Source organism: Dermochelys coriacea, chromosome 15 (assembly GCF_009764565.3).
Source record: "Dermochelys coriacea isolate rDerCor1 chromosome 15, rDerCor1.pri.v4, whole genome shotgun sequence".
NCBI classification, from domain to species: Eukaryota; Metazoa; Chordata; order Testudines; family Dermochelyidae; genus Dermochelys; species Dermochelys coriacea.
In genome coordinates this window covers 1,031,504-1,052,769 of record NC_050082.1, presented here as the reverse complement: position 1 = coordinate 1,052,769, position 21,266 = coordinate 1,031,504, and the positions used below count along the sequence as shown (strand labels likewise).

General features: G+C 47.3%; 1 protein-coding gene across 10 annotated transcripts in view; it reads left to right on the top strand.

Annotated features, from left to right (window-relative positions):
• MTMR3 (myotubularin related protein 3) overlaps positions 1–21,266 on the top strand; it is a 230,354-nt gene that overhangs the window by 115,074 nt on the left and 94,014 nt on the right. For 9 of the 10 annotated variants that reach the window (XR_006275855.1, XM_038372838.2, XM_043497965.1 and 6 more), the window contains one exon: positions 13,073–13,189. The exons of the other annotated variant lie outside the window; for it this stretch is intronic. Coding sequence is in view for 8 of the 9 variants with exons in the window: in XM_038372838.2 (XP_038228766.1) it covers positions 13,073–13,189 (117 nt within the window). In the remaining variant the exon portion in view is untranslated. The remainder of the gene's footprint in view (positions 1–13,072; positions 13,190–21,266) is intronic. 10 annotated transcript variants of the gene reach the window in all.

Genomic DNA, 21,266 nt, shown 5'->3' with positions numbered 1-21,266 from the left:
GAATGGCTGATCGGCCCACTGGCCCTACTTAATCCAGCAGCAGGAATAAGAAGCTGTCTGAACAGGTGGGCTTCACCCTGCTGTGGACTGTATGCTTCCTGCTTCCTTCTACTGTCCCTGCTTCCTGCTCCCCTGGCTTGATTTCCTGGCATTCTGACCCAGCATGACTCCTGGCATCTGACTTGTGGTTTCTGACCTCCAGTTTATCTGCTGCCTTTAACTCTCTGGTATCTTGACCTGGTCTGACTCTTGTTCCTGTCTTGTGGGTCTGATCTCCAGTTTCTCTCCTGCTTCTGACCTCCAGGTATCCTGACCCAGCCAATTCTTGACTCCTGACATGTGACTGCGGACTCTGGTTCTGACTACTAGGTCTGGCCGCCCATTACCTGTTTGTAACAATGTGTGCTTGTTTTACAAGTAATAAGATATTCCTCACCAAGTGATTGTCTATATGTATTCCATTTCTGGTGCACCTTTGCCCGATGCCCTCAAAAGCAGAATATTTTTGAATAACAGTGTCCATTCTCATTGCTTTTCCCCACCAAGATGCTGGTGACAGACACATCCTCTCTTGAATAGGGAGCTTATCTGGATCAGCTTCAGATCCAAGGTCATTGGTCCCTCAAGAAGTGAATCTCTTCACAAAAGTCTGGGAACTACTTGCTGTTCACCTAGCATGCTTAGCGTTCCTATCCCTACTTTGAGGAATCACCATACAAATACTGATGGACGATGCTACAGCAATGTACTTCATCAACAAGAAGGGGGAGCATGCTCCTTACCTCTCTGCTAGGAAGCAGTCCTTCTTTGGGACTGGCGCATCAGGTCACACTGGTGTCCCTACAGAACTCCCTAGAAGATCAGCTCATTAGATCAGAGGTTCTCAAACTTCATTGCATTGGGACCCCCTTCTGACAACAAAGCTATTATATAACCTGGAGCGGGGAGGTGCGGAGCCTGAGCCCTGCCACCCTGAGTAGGGGGAGAGGGGGCCGCAGCCCAAGCCCCACCGCCCTGGTAAGGGTGGAGTTTGGGCTTCAGCTCTGGGTCCCAGTAAATCTAATACTGGCCCTGGTGACCCCATTTCTCAGTTTGGGGTCATGATCCCAGTTTGAGAACCGTTGCATTAAACAATGAAGAATTGTAGATTAGGAACTCCATTCTACAAGACGTCTTCTGCAAATGGAGAGACCCAAGGGTAGACCTGTTTGCCACAGACCAAAGCAAGAAGTGTCAGATATTCTGCTCCGGGGTTGGAGAACCAGCTCAGGCTCTCTGTCTGATACCTTCATCTTCTCTTGGGCACCAGAACTCATGTATGCCTACCTGCCATTCCATTGATACTGAGGGTTCTGAGGAAACTCTGGCAGGATGCAGCTCTGATGATAATGCTAGACCAGGTCTAGGCAATTTTGGTATGTAGACATGATGAGCCAGTCAACACAGCCTCTGATGTGAAATCCAACCCGTACCTGGGCTTCAGAGCCTGATCCTCGACATCTACACAGCTGTTTTTAGTGCTGTAGCATAAGCCTGAGTCTGTAGACCTGAGCCTGAGGCTTGCTGCCATGAGTTTTAAAACACAGTATAGGCATACCCTTAGTGGCTATAACTTCAGCCAGGAGAATAGGAGTGACCCACTCCCTCACAGGATTACCATATGGAGTATTCCATAAGGACAAAGTGACTTTAAGCGTCACCCAAGGTTCTTGCCTAAAGTTGTCTCAGATTTTCATCTGAATCAAGTTATCCACCTGCCAGTTTTCTTTCCCTCCCCTCATGCTAATCAAAGGGAAGCTAAACTACACCACTTAGATATTGTCAGGATTCTCTTGACAACAAGATCATTCAGGAATTCTGGCCTTCTTCTGACCTTTGCTGACAGGATGAAAGATGAGCTTATATCCACACAAAGACTAAATGGGCTTTATTCTGTACTGGAAATTGCTAAATGACAGTGTGTTTGGATTCAAGTACACAGATCAGGGCCTATTCCACCAGAGCTCAAGCAGCTTCTCCAAGAGACTTTCCAATATCTGAGATGTGTTGAGCAGCTGCCTGGAATTCAGTTCATATTTTCTTCCAACACTACTCCTGCGTAGAGAACTCCAGATCTGATATTTGCTTTGACAAAGCTGTCTTACAGTTATTGTCTCAGTAGATTGAGTCGCCATTATCAGGACATACCTACTTGTAAGTCACCAGAAGTGGAATTCATTTGGACAGTCTCTCAAAGACAAAAGAACAGTTCCTTGCTCAGATGCATTCTGCGACCTGCCCTCCTTCCTTAGAATCATAGAATCATAGAATCATAGAATATCAGGGTTGGAAGGGACCCCAGAAGGTCATCTAGTCCAACCCCCTGCTCAAAGCAGGACCAAGTCCCAGTTAAATCATCCTAGCCAGGGCTTTGTCAAGCCTGACCTTAAAAACCTCTAAGGAAGGAGATTCTACCACCTCCCTAGGTAACGCATTCCAGTGTTTCACCACCCTCTTAGTGAAAAAGTTTTTCCTAATATCCAATCTAAACCTCCCCCATTGCAACTTGAGACCATTACTCCTCGTTCTGTCATCTGCTACCATTGAGAACAGTCTAGAGCCATCCTCTTTGAAACCCCCTTTCAGGTAGTTGAAAGCAGCTATCAAATCCCCCCTCATTCTTCTCTTCTGCAGACTAAACAATCCCAGCTCCCTCAGCCTCTCCTCATAAGTCATGTGCTCTAGACCCCTAATCATTTTTGTTGCCCTTCGCTGTACTCTTTCCAATTTATCCACATCCTTCTTGTAGTGTGGGGCCCAAAACTGGACACAGTACTCCAGATGAGGCCTCACCAGTGTCGAATAGAGGGGAACGATCACGTCCCTCGATCTGCTCGCTATGCCCCTACTTATACATCCCAAAATGCCATTGGCCTTCTTGGCAACAAGGGCACACTGCTGACTCATATCCAGCTTCTCGTTCACTGTCACCCCTAGGTCCTTTTCCGCAGAACTGCTGCCGAGCCATTCGGTCCCTAGTCTGTAGCGGTGCATTGGATTCTTCCATCCTAAGTGCAGGACCCTGCACTTATCCTTATTGAACCTCATTAGATTTCTTTTGGCCCAATCTTCCAATTTGTCTAGGTCCTTCTGTATCCTATCCCTCCCCTCCAGCGTATCTACCACTCCTCCCAGTTTAGTATCATCCGCAAATTTGCTGAGAGTGCAATCCACACCATCCTCCAGATCATTTATGAAGATATTGAACAAAACGGGCCCCAGGACCGACCCCTGGGGCACTCCACTTGACACCGGCTGCCAACTAGACATGGAGCCATTGATCACTACCCGTTGAGCCCGACAATCTAGCCAGCTTTCTACCCACCTTATAGTGCATTCATCCAGCCCATACTTCCTTAACTTGCTGACAAGAATGCTGTGGGAGACCGTGTCAAAAGCTTTGCTAAAGTCAAGAAACAATACATCCACTGCTTTCCCTTCATCCACAGAACCAGTAATCTCATCATAAAAGGCGATTAGATTAGTCAGGCATGACCTTCCCTTGGTGAATCCATGCTGACTGTTCCTGATCACTTTCCTCTCCTCTAAGTGCTTCAGGATTGATTCTTTGAGGACCTGCTCCATGATTTTTCCAGGGACTGAGGTGAGGCTGACCGGCCTGTAGTTCCCAGGATCCTCCTTCTTCCCTTTTTTAAAGATGGGCACTACATTAGCCTTTTTCCAGTCATCCGGGACTTCCCCCGTTCGCCACGAGTTTTCAAAGATAATGGCCAAGGGCTCTGCAATCACAGCCGCCAATTCCCTCAGCACTCTCGGATGCAATTCGTCCGGCCCCATGGACTTGTGCACGTCCAGCTTTTCTAAATAGTCCCTAACCACCTCTATCTCTACAGAGGGCTGGCCATCTCTTCCCCATTTTGTGATGCCCAGCACAGCAGTCTGGGAGCTGACCTTGTTAGTGAAAACAGAGGCAAAAAAAGCATTGAGTACATTAGCTTTTTCCACATCCTCTGTCACTAGCTTGCCTCCCTCATTCAGTAAGGGGCCCACACTTTCCTTGGCTTTCTTCTTGTTGCCAACATACCTGAAGAAACCCTTCTTGTTACTCTTGACATCTCTTGCTAGCTGCAGCTCCAGGTGCGATTTGGCCCTCCTGATATCTTTCCTACATGCCCGAGCAATATTTTTATACTCTTCCCTGGTCATATGTCCAACCTTCCACTTCTTGTAAGCTTCTTTTTTATGTTTAAGATCCGCTAGGATTTCACCATTAAGCCAAGCTGGTCGCCTGCCATATTTACTATTCTTTCGACTCATCGGGATGGTTTGTCCCTGTAACCTCAACAGGGATTCCTTGAAATACAGCCAGCTCTCCTGGACTCCCTTCCCTTTCATGTTAGTCCCCCAGGGGATCCTGGCCATCTGTTCCCTGAGGGAGTCAAAGTCTGCTTTCCTGAAGTCCAGGGTCCGTATCCTGCTGCATACCTTTCTTCCCTGCGTCAGGATCCTGAACTCAACCAACTCATGGTCACTGCCTCCCAGATTCCCATCCACTTTTGCTTCCCCCACTAATTCTACCCGGTTTGTGAGCAGCAGGTCAAGAAAAGCGCTCCCCCTAGTTGGCTCCCCTAGCACTTGCACCAAGAAATTGTCCCCTACGCTTTCCAAAAACTTCCTGGATTGTCTATGCACCGCTGTATTGCTCTCCCAGCAGATATCAGGAAAATTAAAGTCACCCATGAGAATCAGGGCATGCGATCTAGTAGCTTCCGTGAGTTGCCGGAAGAAAGCCTCATCCACCTCATCCCCCTGGTCCGGTGGTCTATAGCAGACTCCCACCATGACATCACTCTTGTTGCACACACTTCTAAACTTAATCCAGAGACACTCAGGTTTTTCCACAGTTTCGTACCGGAGCTCTGAGCAGTCATACTGCTCCCTTACATACAGTGCTACTCCCCCACCTTTTCTGCCCTGCCTGTCCTTCCTGAACAGTTTATAACCATCCATGACTGTACTCCAGTCATGTGAGTTATCCCACCAAGTCTCTGTTATTCCAATCACGTCATAATTCCTTGACATCACCAGGACCTCCAGTTCTCCCTGCTTGTTTCCAAGGCTTTGTGCATTTGTATATAAGCACTTGAGATAACCTGTTGATCGCCCCTCATTCCCAGTATGAGGCAGGAGCCCTCCCCTCACAGACATTCCTGCCTGTGCTTCCTCCCGGTATCCCGCTTTCCCACTTACCTCAGGGCTTTGGTCTCCTTCCCCCGGTGAACCTAGTTTAAAGCCCTCCTCACTAGGTTAGCCAGCCTGCTGGCAAAGATGTTCTTCCCTCTCTTCGTAAGATGGAGCCCGTCTCTGCCCAGCACTCCTCCTTCATGGAACACCATCCCATGGTCAAAGAATCCAAAGCCTTTTCTCCGACACCACCTGCGTAGCCATTCGTTGACCTCCACGATTCGACGGTCCCTACCCAGGCCTTTTCCTTCCACGGGGAGGATGGACGAGAACACCACTTGCGCCTCCAACTCCTTTATCCTTCTTCCCAGAGCCACGTAGTCCGCAGTGATCCGCTCAAGGTCATTCTTGGCAGTATCATTGGTGCCCACGTGGAGAAGCAGGAAGGGGTAGCGATCCGAGGGCTTGATGAGTCTCGGCAGTCTCTCCGTCACATCACGAATCTTAGCCCCTGGCAAGCAGCAGACTTCTCGGTTTTCCCGGTCAGGGCGGCAGATAGATGACTCAGTCCCCCGGAGGAGAGAGTCCCCGACCACCACCACCCGCCTTCTCCTCTTGGGAGTGGTGGTCGTGGAACCCCCAACCTCAGGACATCGCATCTCATGCCTCCCAACCAGCGGAGTCTCCTTCTGCTTTCTCCCCCCAGACATATCATCTGGTCCACTCTCCGCATTGGTACCTGTGGAGAGAACATGAAAGCGGTTAGTTACCTGTGTCTGTGTTACTGGAACCTGGACATTCCGCTTACCTCTTCTGGAGGTCACATGTTGCCAAGCTTCTTCACTGGCCTCTTGGCTCCTCTGTGCAACCTGCTCTATATCTTTAGAGCTTTGTGCCCCTAGAAGGCTATCCTGAGTTTGGTCCAGAAAATCCTCAGTCTCTCGTATACAACGCAGGGTCGTTACCTGTTGCTCCAGACCTTCAATCTTCTCTTCCAATATGGAGACCAGCTTGCACTTTGTACAGACAAAGTCGCTTCTGTCCTGTGGAAGAAAGACAAACATGGCACATCCAGTGCAGGTCACAACAGCTGAACCCCCCCCCTTCCATATCACCTACCTACTATGAGCTTCCTCAGAGACGTTGGCAAGATGTAAGCCTCACTGGGCTCACTCCAGGCGAACTCCCAGGCAAACTCCTGCTGTGAGCTGCTCTGCTGTCCCCGCTGCTCAGCTGGTTCGCTGCCGCTCCGCTGGTTCGCGAGGCTCTGGCTATTTTTAAACAGCCAGGCTTCCCTGACGCAAACACACAGACACCCTAATGCCCGCCCCCTGCAGGCTAGCAGCCAATCAGACACTCACTCAGGCTCTCTCCCTGCCCTCCCAGCAAACACACGCTCGGATACTTCCTCAGCAAGCAAACACACACACTCGGATACTTACCAGTCCCAGGCAAACTCCTGCTGTGAGCTGCTCTGCTGTCCCCGCTGCTCCGCTGGTTCGCTGCCGCTCAGCTGGTTCGCGAGGCTCTGGCTATTTTTAAACAGCCAGGCTTCCCTGACGCAAACACACAGACACCCTAATGCCCGCCCCCTGCAGGCTAGCAGCCAATCAGACACTCACTCAGGCTCTCTCCCAGCAAACACACGCTCGGATACTTCCTCAGCAAGCAAACACACACACTCGGATACTTACCAGTCCCAGGCAAACTCCTGCTGTGAGCTGCTCTGCTGTCCCCGCTGGTTCGCTGGTTCGCTGCCGCTCAGCTGGTTCGCGAGGCTCTGGCTATTTTTAAACAGCCAGGCTTCCCTGACGCAAACACACAGACACCCTAATGCCCGCCCCCTGCAGGCTAGCAGCCAATCAGACACTCACTCAGGCTCTCTCCCTGCCCTCCCAGCAAACACACGCTCGGATACTTCCTCAGCAAGCAAACACACACACTCGGATACTTACCAGTCCCAGGCAAACTCCTGCTGTGAGCTGCTCTGCTGTCCCCGCTGCTCCGCTGGTTCGCTGCCGCTCAGCTGGTTCGCGAGGCTCTGGCTATTTTTAAACAGCCAGGCTTCCCTGACGCAAACACACAGACACCCTAATGCCCGCCCCCTGCAGTTACTTGTTACTGTGGAGTCCTGTGTTCCCTGAGTTCTATTTTAGTGAACAAATTGAAAGGCAGTTGTGGCTGCCCTTCCCTTTATGCTTCCAGAGGGCATTCAGGTTGCAGGCATGGCGCCAATGACATTGCTCTTCTAAAAGATTCCAGTCTTACCCACATGGGGTGCATGTGCAGCAGAATCATAGGACTGGAATGGACCTCGAGAGGACATCTAGTCCAGTCCCCTGCACTCATGACAGGGCTAAGTATTATCTAGACCATCTCTGACAGGTATTTGTCTAACCTGCTCTTAAAAATCTCCAATGATAGTGATTTTACAACTTCCCTAGACAATTTATTCCAGTGCTTAACCACCCTGACAGGACGTTTTTCCTAATGTCCAACTTAAATCTCCCTTGCTGCAATTTAAGCCCATTGTTTCTTGTCCTATCCTCAGAAGTTAAGAAGAACAGTTTTTCTCCCCTGTCCTTGTAACAACCCTTTATGTACTTGAAAACTGTTACCATTTCCCCTCTGTCTTCTCTTTTCCAGACTAAAGAAACCCAATTTTTCCAATCTTCCGTCATAAGTCATGTTTTCTAGACCTTTAATCATTTTTGTTGCTTTTCTCTTGACTTTCTCCAATTTGTCCACATCTTTCCTGAAAGGTGGCACCCAGAACTGGACACAATACTCCAGTTGAGGCCTAATCAGCTCAGAGTAGAGCGGAAGAATTACTTCTCGTCTCTTGCTTACAACTCACCTATTAATGCATGTCAGAATGATGATTGCTTTTTTTTGCAACAGTGTTACACTGTTGACTCATATTTAGCTTGTGATCCACTATGACCCCCAGATCCCTTTCCACAGTACTCCTTCTGAGGCAGTCATTTCCCATTGTGTATGTGTGCAAGTGATTTGTTCCTTCTTCTACTTTTCATTTGTCCTTATTGTATTTCATCCTATATACTTCAGACCATTTCTCCAGTTTGTCCAGTTAATTTTGAATTTTAAGCCTATTCTCCAAAGCACTTGCAACCTGTCCCAGCTTGGTATTGTCTGCAAACTTTATAAGTGTACTCTCTATGCCATTATCTAAATCATTGATGATGATATTGAACAGAACTGGACCCAGAACCGATCCCTGCAGAACACCACTCATTATGTCCTTCCAGCATGACTGTGAACCACTGATGATTACTTTCTGGGAATAGTTTTCCTACCAGGTATGCACTCATCATATAGTAGCTCCATCTAGGTTGCATTTCCCTAGTTTGTTTATGAGACGGTCATGCGAGACAGTATCAAAAGCCTTACTAAAGTCAAGATATACCACATCTTCCCCCCATCCACAAGGCTTGTTACCCTGTCAAAGAAACCTATCAGTTTGGTTTGACACAATTTGTTCTTGACAAATCCATGCTGACTGTTACTTATCACCTTACTATCTTCTAGGTGTTTGCAAATTGATTTCTTAATTATTTGCTCCATTATCTTTCCGGCTACAGAAGCTAAAATGACTGGTCTGTAATTCCCCGGGTTGTCCTTATTTCCCCCTTTTTATAGATTGGCACTATATTTGCCCTTTTCCAGTCTTCTGGAATCTCTCCTGTCTTCCATGACTTTTCAAAGATAAGGAGTACTTGTGGCACCTTAGAGACTAACGAATTTATTTGAGCATAAGCTTTTGTGAGCTACAGCTCACTTCATTGGATGAATTCAGTGGAAAATACAGTGGGGAGATTTATATATATACAGAACATGAAACAATGGGTGTTACCATACACACTGTAAGCAGAGTGATCACTTAAGGTGAGCTATTACCAGCAGGTAAGCGGGAGGGAAAAAACCTTTTGTAGTGATAATCAAGGTGGGCCATTTCCAGCAGTTGACAAGAACATCTGAGGAATGGTGGGGGTAAGGGAATAAACATGGGGAAATAGTTTTACTTTGTGTAATGACCCATCCACTCCCAGTTTCTATTCAAGCCTAAGTTAATTGTATCCAGTTTGAACATTAATTCCAATTCAGCAGTCTCTCGTTGGAGTCTGTTTTTGAAGCTTTTTTGTTGAAGGATAGCCACCCTCAGGTCTGTAATCGAGTGACCAAAGAGACTGAAGTGTTCTCCAACTGGTTTTTGAATGTTATAATTCTTGACATCTGATTTGTGTCCATTTATTCTTTTACGTAGAGACTGTCCAGTTTGACCAATGTACATGGCAGAGGGACATTGCTGGCACATGATGGCATATATCACATTGGTAGATGTGCAGGTGAACGAGCCTCTGATAGTGTGGCTGATGTGATTAGGCCCTGTGATGGTGTCCCCTGAATAGATATGTGGACACAGTTGGCAATGGGCTTTGAACAAATCCGCACTGACACACCCCTGGAACCCCGACCTGGGGTATTCTGTCTGCTACCCAAGATCCATAAACCTGGAAATCCTGGACGCCCCATCATCTCAGGCATTGACACCCTGACAGAAGGATTGTCTGGCTATGTAGACTCCCTCCTCAGGCCCTACGCTACCAGCACTCCAAGCTATCTTAGAGACACCACTGACTTCCTGAGGAAACTACAATCCATCGGTGATCTTCCTGAAATCACCATCCTGGCCACTATGGATGTAGACGCTCTCTACACCAATATTCCACACAAAGATGGACTACAAGCCGTCAGGAACAGTATCCCCGATAATGTCACGGCACACCTGGTGGCTGAACTTTGTGACTTTGTCCTAACCCATAACTATTTCACATTTGGGGACAATGTATACCTTCAAATCAGCGGCACTGCTGTGGGTACCCGCATGGTGCCACAGTATGCTAACATTTTTATGGCTGACTTAGAACAACACTTCCTCAGCTCTCGTCCCCTAATGCCCCTACTTTACTTGCGCTACCCTGATGAGATCTTCATCATCTGGACTCATGGAAAAGAAGCCCTTGAGGAATTCCACCATGATTTCAACAGTTTCCATCCCACCATCAACCTCAGCCTGGACCAGTCCACACAAGAGATCCACTTCCTGGACACTAAGGTGCTAATAAGCGATGATCACATAAACACCACCCTATACCGGAACCCTACTGACCGCTATTCCTACCTACATGCCTCCAGCTTTCTTTCAGACCACACCACATTACCCATTGTCTACAGCCAAGCTCTACAATACAACCACATTTGCTCCAACCCCTCAGACAGAGACAAACACCTACAAGATCTCTGTCAAGCATTCTGAAAACTACAATACCCACCTGCTGAAGTGAAGAAACAGATTGATAGAGCCAGAAGAGTACCCAGAAGTCACCTACTACAGGACAGGCCCAACAAAGAAAATAACAGAATGCCACTAGCCATCACCTTCAGCCCCCAACTAAAACCTCTCCAACGCATCATCAAGGATCTACAACCTATCCTGAAGGACGACGCATCACTCTCACAGATCTTGGGAGACAGGCCAGTCCTTGCTTACAGAGAGCCCCCCAACCTGAAGCAAATACTCACCAGCAACCACACACCACACAACAGAACCACTAACCCAGGAACCTATCCTTGCAACAAAGCCTGTTGCCAATTGTGTCCACATATCTCTTCAGGGGACACCATCATAGGGCCTAATCACATCAGCCACACTATCAGAGGCTCGTTCACCTGCACATCTACCAATGTGATATATGCCATCATGTGCCAGCAATGTCCCTCTGCCATGTACATTGGTCAAACTGGACAGTCTCTACGTAAAAGAATAAATGGACACAAATCAGACGTCAAGAAATATAACATTCAAAAACCAGTTGGAGAACACTTCAGTCTCTTTGGTCACTCGATAACAGACCTAAAAGTTGCAATTCTTAAACAAAAAAACTTCAAAAACAGACTCCAACGAGAGACTGCTGAATTGGAATTAATGTTCAAACTGGATACAATTAACTTAGGCTTGAATAGAGACTGGGAGTGGATGGGTCATTACACAAAGTAAAACTATTTCTCCATGTTTATTCCCCCACCATCCCTCAGATGTTCTTGTCAACTGCTGGAAATAGCCCACCTTGATTATCACTACAAAAGGTTTTTTCCCTCCCACTCTCCTGCTGGTAATAGCTCACCTTAAGTGATCATTCTGGTTACAGTGTGTATGGTAACACCCATAGTTTCATGTTCTCTATGTATATAAATCTCCCCACTGTATTTTCCACTGAATGCATCCGATGAAGTGAGCTGTAGCTCACGAAAGCTTATGCTCAAATAAATTTGTTAGTCTCTAAGGTGCCACAAGTCCTCCTTTTCTTTTTGCGGATACAGACTAACACGGCTGCTACTCTGAAACTTTTCAAAGATAATCGCTAAAGGTTCAGATATCCCCATAGTCAGCTCCTTGAGTATTCTAGGATGCATTTCATCAGGCCCTGGTGACTTGAAGACATCTAACTTGTCTAATTAATTTTTAACTTGTTCTTTCCCTATTTTAGCCTCTGATCCTACCTCATTTTCACTGGCATTCACTATGTTAGAAGTACATTACATGTACATTAATGAATATCTCGAGAACTGTAATTACTATAAGGACAGCTGTTCTTTTTCTAGCTGCCAGTCCTGCAAGTTAAACTTCAGATCTGAGATTCAAGCTGAATTTTCCTTCTTGGTCATCACCACTAATAATAAAAGTTCTTCAGGTCAAATGACACGCTGCATAGTCCCATTCTCTGATGGGTTTGTGCCAATGTAATCGATTGAAGCTTAGTAAACAGCGCATTTCCTGGTGTACAAGAAGGAATGAAATATTTCTCTTAGCTACATTGGTTCTGCATAGTTAACAAGAACAAAACTTTTGTGACCCTAAGTAAGCAAATATGACTGTGAGTATACACAAGGCGCAGTTTCGTTGAGTACTATTTTTCTATTGTCTCTTTTCAGAGCACAATTGCATGTAAAAAATGATACATAGTTTTAGTTCTTTCATAGCTCAGACATCCCAAGGGATTTTCCTCAACTTCCAAAAATATTTCACCTTTGGGCTGAGATCAAGCATGGAGATTTTGAGCCCCAAAGTAGATTATAGAATCATAGAATATCAGGGTTGGAAGCCCCTGCTCAAAGCAGGACCAATCCCCAACTAAATCATCCCAGCCAGGGCTTTGTCAAGCTTGACCTTAAAAACCTCTAAGGAAGGAGATTCCACCACCTCCCTAGGTAACCCATTCCAGTGCTTCACCACCCTCCTAGCATAAAAGTTTTTCCTAATATCCAATCTAAACCTCCCTCACTGCAACTTGAGACCATTACTCCTTGTTCTGTCATCTGCTATCACTGAGAACAGTCTAGATCCATCCTCTTTGGAACCCACTTTTAGGGAGTTGAAAGCAGTTATTCTATCCCCCCCTCATTCTTCTCTTCTGCAGACTAAATAATCCCAGTTCCCTCAGCCTCTCCTCATAAATCATGTGCTCCAGGCCCCTAATCATTTTTGTTGCCCTCCGCTGGACGTTTTCCAATTTTTCCACATCCTTCTTGTAGTGTGGGGCCCAAAACTGGACACAGTACTCCAGATAAGGCCTCACCAATGCTGAATCATTGTGAGACAATTGTGTATGTTAAAACAAGGCTACAATGGACATCTGCACAAAATCATAACTGGCTTTCAATGCCAGTTGTAACAACCTCACATGTACCATGCAGTGTTTCAAACCCCATTTAGAGAGTGTGCACGAACAGCTTGAGTGGACCTTTGTAAGCAGTTGTACATTTGTAGCACATGGTTTTCTAAAGGGCTTCTTTCTCCATTCTGAAGGTCCCCTTCCTTGAACTTCATGGTGAGAGCACAGAGTATGTGGGACGAGCAGAGGATGCCATCATTGCACTTTCTAATTACAGACTGCACATCAAATTCAAGGAGTCTGTTGTGAACGTAAGTTTTATTCATATTACTGCCATGATACAGGCATTCAGAATAGATTCAGATATTGTTCACTCTGCTTATGTGCTATAACCCTTCCACTCCTGTGTATATCTTGTCTATTTAGATGGTTAGCTCTTTGGGTCAGGGGCTGTCTGCTACTCTGTGTTTGAATAGAGCCTAGCACAGTGAGCCCCATTCTTTGGTCTTCAGGCACCATCATAGTAACCATGATTAAGGCTACAAATCTGTCACGAAGGTAATGGAGTCTGTTGTTTTATGAGACTTCCATGACTGTAAGCACTACTGTAGGCTGGGAACCAACTGGCTAAGTAGCAGTTCTGCAGAAAAGGACCTTAGGATTACAGTGGACGAGAATATGAGTCAACAGTGTGCCCTTGTTGCCAAGAAGGCTAATGTCATATTGGGCTGCATTAGTAGGAGCATTGCCAGCAGATCGAAGGAAGTGAATATTCTCCTCGATTCGGCACTGGTGAGGCCACATCTGGAGTATTGTGTCTAGTTTTGGGCCCCACGCTACTAGAAGGATGTGGACAAATTGGAGAGAGTCCAGCGGAGGACAACGAAAAGGATTAGGGGGCTGGGGCACATGATTTATGAGGAGAGGCTCAGGGAACTGGGATTATTTAGTCTGCAGAAGAGAAGAGTGAGGGGGGATTTGATAGCAGCCTTCAACTACCTGGAAGGGGGTTCCAAAGAAGATGGAGCTAGGCTGTTCTCAGTGGTGGCAGATGACAGAACAAGGAGTAATGGTCTCCAGTTGCAGTGGGGGAGGGCTAGGTTGGATATTAGGAAAAAACTATTTCACTAGGAGGGTGGTGAAGCACTGGAATGGTTACTCAGGGGGGAGGTGGTGGAATCTCCATCCTTAGAGGTTTTTAAGGCCTGGCTTGACAAAGCCCTGGATGGGATGATTTAGTTGGGGATTGGTCCTGCTTTGAGCAGGGGGTTTGACTAGATGACCTCCTGAGGTCTCTTCCAACCCTAATCTTCTATGATTCTATTGAAAATCCTAATAATTCGGCCCCACGTGGCAGGGCTCGGGTTTCAGTTCTGGACGGCAGAGGTTGGGCTTCAGTCCTGGGCGGCGGAGCTCGGACTTCAGTATTGCTGTAGTGAATATGTGTATATTACTATGTATATTTCCATGATTTATTGATCTTTGCCCGCATCCTGTCCATGAGTTTTATTAAAAATACCCATGCCAAAAACTTAGCTTTAACCATGATTAATAATAATATGGGAATTCAGAATAAAGGGTACAATGAACCTTTTCTTTAGGTTACCTGAAGAGGATAAAACAGGTTAGAATGGTGAGAGCATTCTCTACAGGGAACAAATTCATACTTAGAGCATGTCTGCACTGGCAAAGTTACAGCGCCAGCAGTAACAGCGCTGTTCAGAAAGCACCAAAGGAAAACCGCTATTGTGTGTTCACACTGACAGCTGCCTGCACAATAGCGTGTTCACACTTGTGGCTCTATTTGGAGCGGTGCACTCTGGGCAGTTATCCCACAGACCACCTCTTTGTCTTTTGCCGCTAAGACTTGTGGGAAGGCGGAAGGGGTCATGGGGCATCCTGGGTCCTGTCCAAATACCCCGTGATGCATTGCTTCGCATTCCAGGAATCCCTGTGCTTCCGTCCACTTTTGGTGCCATTTTTCAATGGTTTGTGTACCGTGCGCCCTGCCCTGCCTCTTTTTGTGTGCAGGAATGGATCCTGAGCTGTTGACAAGAATGCTGTTCGCACTGACTAACACGTCACGAATGGTAGTGGAGTTATTCCTTAAACTACAAAGGCAAGAGGAGTACAACATTGATCTCGCCACACGTAGTAGCTATGACACGAGAATGCTTGTGGCATTCATGGAGGTGCTGACCACAGTGGAATGCCGCTTTTGGGCTCGGAAAACAAGCACTGAGTGGTGGGATCACATCGTGATACACGTCTGGGATGACGAGCAGTGGCTGCAGAACTTTCGCATGAGGAAAACCACATTCATGGGACTGTGTGATGAGCTCGCATGAGCCCTGTAGCACAAGGACACGAGAATGAGCCCTGCCCTGTCACTGAAGACGTGTGTGGCGACTGCACTGTGGAAGCTGGCTACTCCAGACCATTACCCATCGGTCACTAACCAGCTGGGAGTGGGAAAATTGACCGTTGGAGTCGTGTTGATGCAAGTGTGCAGGGCCATTAATCGCATCCTGCTCAAAAAGACAGTGACTCTGGGCAATATGCGTGAGATTGTGGATGGCTTTGCACAAATGGGCTTCCCTAACTGCGGAGGGGCGATATATGGCACACAGATTCCAATTCTGGCACCAGACCATCTAGTCACCAAGTACATTAATCGCAAGGGGTATTTCTCAATGGTTCTTCAGGCACTTGTGGATCACTATAGGTGTTTCACAGACATTAATGTAGGCTGGTCCGGAAAGGTGCATGACGCATGCATCTTTTGGAAGACTGGCCCATTCAAGAGGCTGCAAGCAGGGGCTTTCTTCCCGGACCAGAAAATCACTGTAGGGGTAGTTGAAATGCCCATTAAGAAACTGGTAGACCCTGCCTACCCCTTAATGCCGTGGCTCGTGAAGTCATACACAGGGCAACTTGACAGCAGCAAAGAGTGGTTCAACAACAGGCTGAGCAAGTGCAGAATGACCGTGGAGTGTGCATTTGGCCGTTTAAAAGCCCTTGAGATGCCTGTATGGGAAGCTGGACCTGGCCGATGACAATATTCCTATGCTTATAGCCGCGTGCTGTACACTCCATAATATTTGTGAAGGGAAGGGTGAAAGCTTCACTCAGTGCTGGACCACAGAGGCTCAGCGCCTGGAGGCTGAGTTTCAACAGCCGGAGACCAGGGCTATTAGAGAGGCACAGCACGGGGACATAAGGATCAGAGATGCTTTGAGGCAGCAATTTGAAGCTGAAAGCCACTAATATTTGTTGCTATGCTCAGAATTGCAGTGCTTGTAATGCTAGGAGGTGATTGGTGTGCATGATGCAAGAAGAGGCCTTAACATAACTTCATGTTGCTTTGCAGTGCTCTTTTTGCTTTCATTTAATAGAATAAAGATTGCTTTCAAACAAACACAATCCTTTTATTGAAAGACAGCAACCAAAGGAGAAAGTCAAATGAAAAAAATCATCAGCAGGGAGGGGGATGCGGGAATGGAAGGTCTCAAGAGGAGGAGAGGTCCTGGGACGGCTAAGATTTATGTATGTCCAGGGATCATACCCAGCCTTCTCCTTTGGAGTACGATGCAGCAGGTGCTGTACTTCAGCAGGGCCAAACTGCAGATGGATGGGTATTGAGTGCAGTGGGTATTGGGAGTCCACAGGACTGGACTGTGAGGAGGGAGGAATGGAATGCTGCTGGTAGAGAGTGGAGCCAGGAGGTTGATAAGAGTGTGTTGGCTGGGGAGGACACATGGGAAAGAGTTTTTCAACAGCGGCTGCAGGGGAGGGCGAGCACGGAGCTGCTTGGTTTGAAGAGCTAGTATTGCCTGGAGTGTGTCTGCTTGGCGCTCCATAACTGTTAAGAGCTGCTCCGTGGCTTCTTTCTGGTGTGCGGTGTTCTCCTTGCGTTCCCTCTTCTTGCTGTCTCGCCACTCCTTTGATTCCTTTTTCTTGGTGGCAGGTTTTCATAACCTCACGTATAACGTCCTCCTTAGTTCTTCTTGGACGCTTTCTAATTCTTCGCAACCATTCTGCCACTGTTAAGGGAGGCTGGCCTCCCAGGGTCATCTCTGTTTAGTTTAAATGCAACATTACACAGAAGCAGTATTGTTTGCAACACAGACAACACTGTTTCAGTGCTTTAAAATATAGCCAGTACTCACACACCTGACACTAACTGGCTGACCCCAGGCAAGCACACAAAAGCCACAAGACCCCCAAAATGTTGAGTAGCTGCAGGGGCAGGGTAAATCACTGTTCCTGGACCCTGCTGTACACTGGGCATGTGGCTCTTGGGCACTTGGGGAGAGCCAGCACTGTAGGGGGGCCCTGATAATCATTCCTGTCCCCACACTTTCCACAGGAGGTGATCATTATGGAAGATATCTCGCTGCTGAGGGTGAGCAGGGAATCAAGAAAGGGTCTTCTCGAAGTCTGCAGCTTCCGCCCTGGCCCCTATGCAGCTAGCCTGTGTGCAGCTATGGTCCCCCGGCACCCGGTGACGGCACAGTGGCGCAGGAAAGTTACCGTTAATGGGGCAAGAAAAAAAGCAGCTCTGCTGAAGAACCTGTGGGAGCAGATTGCCCAGTATCTCCATGAGAGTTTCCTGGAGATCTCAGAGAGATTCCCGTGAAGTGAGGGAGTGTATTACAGGGGGCGCCTGTTCCGCCATTCAAACTAGGAATGAGGTGGAGACAAGCCTGCTTTCTGCAACCCTCCTGCCCCCAACAACTCGCTTCAGCAGTTCCCAAAATCAGATCCACTTATCCAGGGGCCTCCTCTCCTGTTTGCACTTCTCCAATATCCAACTGCTGTGACTGGCTAGGCTCCTCTGGGGTAGAAAAGAGCTCCTGACTGCCTGCATCTCTGGTCTCCGAGTCACCCTCTGCCTCTGGTTCCCCCTCTCCCTCTTCATTCAAGATTGCCTCCTCCTGGCTCGGTCCACTCTTGACTGGCAACGAAGCCAACAAAGTATCCACAGGGGACTTTGCAGTGGAGGTGGGGTCACCATTGAATATTGCGTCCAGCTCTTTGTAGAACCGGCAGCTCATGGGCCCAGCACCAGCGAGGCGGTTTGCCTCCTGCGCCTTGTGGTAGGCATTCCACAGCTCCTTCGCTTTGACCCTGCACTGCAGTGTGTCCTGGTAATGGCCCTTTTCTGTCATGCATTTAGAGATCTGTCCATAGGTGGTATAATTCCAACGGCTGGAGCGCAGCTGTGACTGCACTGCCTCCTCTCCCCAAATACTGATGAGGTCCAGCAGCTCGGCATTGCTTTAAGTGGGGCATCGCCTGGTGTGTGTAGCTGGCTTGGCCACCTGGAAACCACTGCATGCATCACCGAGCAGACAGGAAGGGGACTTTCAAATTTCCAAAGGAATGTCTGGGGTGGGGCTGACGGTTTGTCACCTGAGGGCAGGACAGTAGAGTTCACACCGACGGCCAGAGAGGTGAGAACAGGCATTTTGGGACACCTCCCGGAGGCCAATTGCAGTGCTGTAACCACTATGGTGTCTACACTGGCACTGCAGCGCTGTAGCCACGGCTCAGAAAGCTCTACGCCTCTTGTAGAGGTGGTTTTCTTAGAGTGCTGCATCTGCGCAGTTGCTGCGCACTCAGTGGCTTGGCCGTGTGACACTTGGGAGTTACAGCGCTCAAAGCTGCTTTATTGCGCACAGACTTGGCAGTGTAGGTGGGGCCTTAGGTACTAAAAGATGAAGCCTAATTTTCAGAGGTGCTGAGCACTCAGCAGTTTCTGTTCACACAGTAGAACTATTGATGCTCAACATTTTTCCAAATCCTATTTAGGAAGCTTACTTTAGGCACCCATTTTTGAAAATGTTGTCGTTTGTGCCCATAGTTTTTATGCAGTCTTTTAAGTTAATAAATATAATGCTGACAAATAATCTGTGTAGTCTGAGTGGCTAAAATATCAGCCATTAATTGTATAGAACTATCTGGTACTTGGCACACAGTGCAGAAGCATACACATTACACACTTGTGATAAAACAAAATCAGCAAAATAAAAGTATCAAAATACTTAATTTATGAACCACCTCTCTAGGCTTTTCCTGAAGATTGCCTGGCTGAAGTTAATGTCATCGACTGCTGCCAGCTAATCAGGAAATGCCCATTGGTGAGCTGGTTGTTAAACAGCATAAGTAGTAATGTTATTTTAGTGCTGACAAAAAAACAAATTCAAACGTAAGTTCAACAATTGTCCTCCACTCAGTTAATTGTAGTACTGTCACAAAGTAATCTGGGACATCTGCTGTATTTTTTGGATACATAACTTTGGTTCATGATGGTATGTCAGCTTTATTTTAGGAGGTATGTTAATCTTAACTTTGAGTGTTTCTTTTATCAGTTTGTGCCAGAGCCAATAATGTTACTTAATTTTCTTTTTATCATTTTCATTTTCCAGTATTCTAAAACTAAAGCTTCACACAAATATATATTATGCTAGGTAGATTATAATAGCTCTAACAATGTACATATGATTTGTGGATTTCTAACAACTACTCCAAAGACATAATTGACCGTGTACATTTTTTTAGTTCATGAATTGTGAACATGAGAAACTGTACAGGTATATTTGTCAGACTAGCGTAACTTCCATCCATGTACTCTGTCCATGTGCTAAAAATAGCGGTGCCAGGATTTTTGGGGAAAGTGTCTTTGTTTTTCTGGGTTTAGTATATTTTCCTAACTATAAGGGCAAAAATTTGCAATAAGGGTCAGATCTTCAGTTGCAGCTAAGGAGCACATAAGGCAGAGATGTATGTATGTGCATGTGCACAAAGTTAGTGTAAAGTTCATTTTTCATTTTGGAGCCAATCTTTTAATGTAAATTAGAAGCAACTTTGGGATGCTCTAAGTTGCTACAGCTGTTAATAACCCACAAGGAGCAGAATGACAGCCAGGGATCAGCAAGACATAGGAAAGCCTCAACTGCACCCCTTTTGCTTCCGCCAAGCCACCCTCTCTCCTCTGTGCTGGCAACAGAAGGGGAGGGGTGACATAGGAGCTACACTGCAGAGGATTCCCTGATACTGAATGACCCTCCTGGGGTCACATAAGCTAGCTCTGTAGCTAAATTCTATTGGTGGTGGTACAGAATGGCTTCACTGCACCTGAGAATGTAGTCCTGTGGGTATGTCTACACTAGAAATGTAAGTTGACCCATATTAGTCAACCTAATTACTGAAGTGGTTCATGTCCACACAACCCTCCTTGGGTCGTGTGGTGTGCATCCTCACCAAGGAGCGCTTCCACCAACCTAAGAAGGGCAGTGTAGGGAGCTCTGCAGGCAGCTCCCTGCTGGGAGCCTGGCTGTCTCACCAGGTCCCGGGATCCCAGCGGGCTTCCCCCGCTACTACCCCATTCCCTGCCGGGAGTCGGGGAAGCCACCCAGGGCTTTTCCCCTCCCCTTTCCTCACCCAGAGCTGTGGGAAGGCCCCCAGGGTCTTGTTCCCAGGGAGCAAGGTCCAGCTGCCCTCGTTTCCCTCCCAGCTGCTCCCCTTTTGCCAGGCACCCTTTGACATGGCTGCCCGACTCCCAGTTGAGAGCATGATCTATTCTCCCCTGGCTCCCAACCAGGAGCAGGAGGATGGGGAAAGATGCCAGGGCTTCTCACCCTGGCTCCCTGCTGGCAGTGGGGTGGGGAGAAGCTGCCTGTGGCTCGCTTTGTACAACCCTATTGTTTGCCTCATGCAGGCATATTCTCAAATCCCGTTGCTGTGGAGACTGTCAATCCTGGGGCCTTATTGGGGGCCACCTCTAGAGGTTTTTTTATTTACCCTCCAAATAAACCAAAGCTCTCTGGCAGTCCAGAGAGCCTTGGTTCTGACTCCTCCAGATCATTTGACTTTACCAACAGTGATACCTAAGGAAGAAGGAAGGAGGTGGCTGTCTGAGGGAGAAGATGAGGAGGTGGCTCCTCTCTTTGATCAGAAGCATTTGCAAATGGACTATGAACCTGATTTACCATCAGCTGAACATGTGGGAATGGCTTCAGCCTCCTTTCCTCTTGAGGACGATACGCAGTTCCATGACTTGGTGGATCATGTGGTATCCACTTTAAACTTACCTGCAGTGCCTGTGGAAGAGACTTCTCACCCAGTGTTTGATATCATTTGAACTACTTTGAGGAGTAGACTATCCCTACCCATTTTGGATGGGTTGCTGCAGCCAGTTAAATCCATGTGGACCATACCTGCTTCTTGCCAACCTACTTCTAAGAAAGCTGACAAGTTGTATCAGATACCTCTGAGGGGGTTTCCTACTTTCACACCCACCGTGTCTCTTACTCACTTCTGATGGCTGTTGCCAATAACAGGGTTAGATCTGGACTATCACATTCCACCCCAGCTGATAAAGAG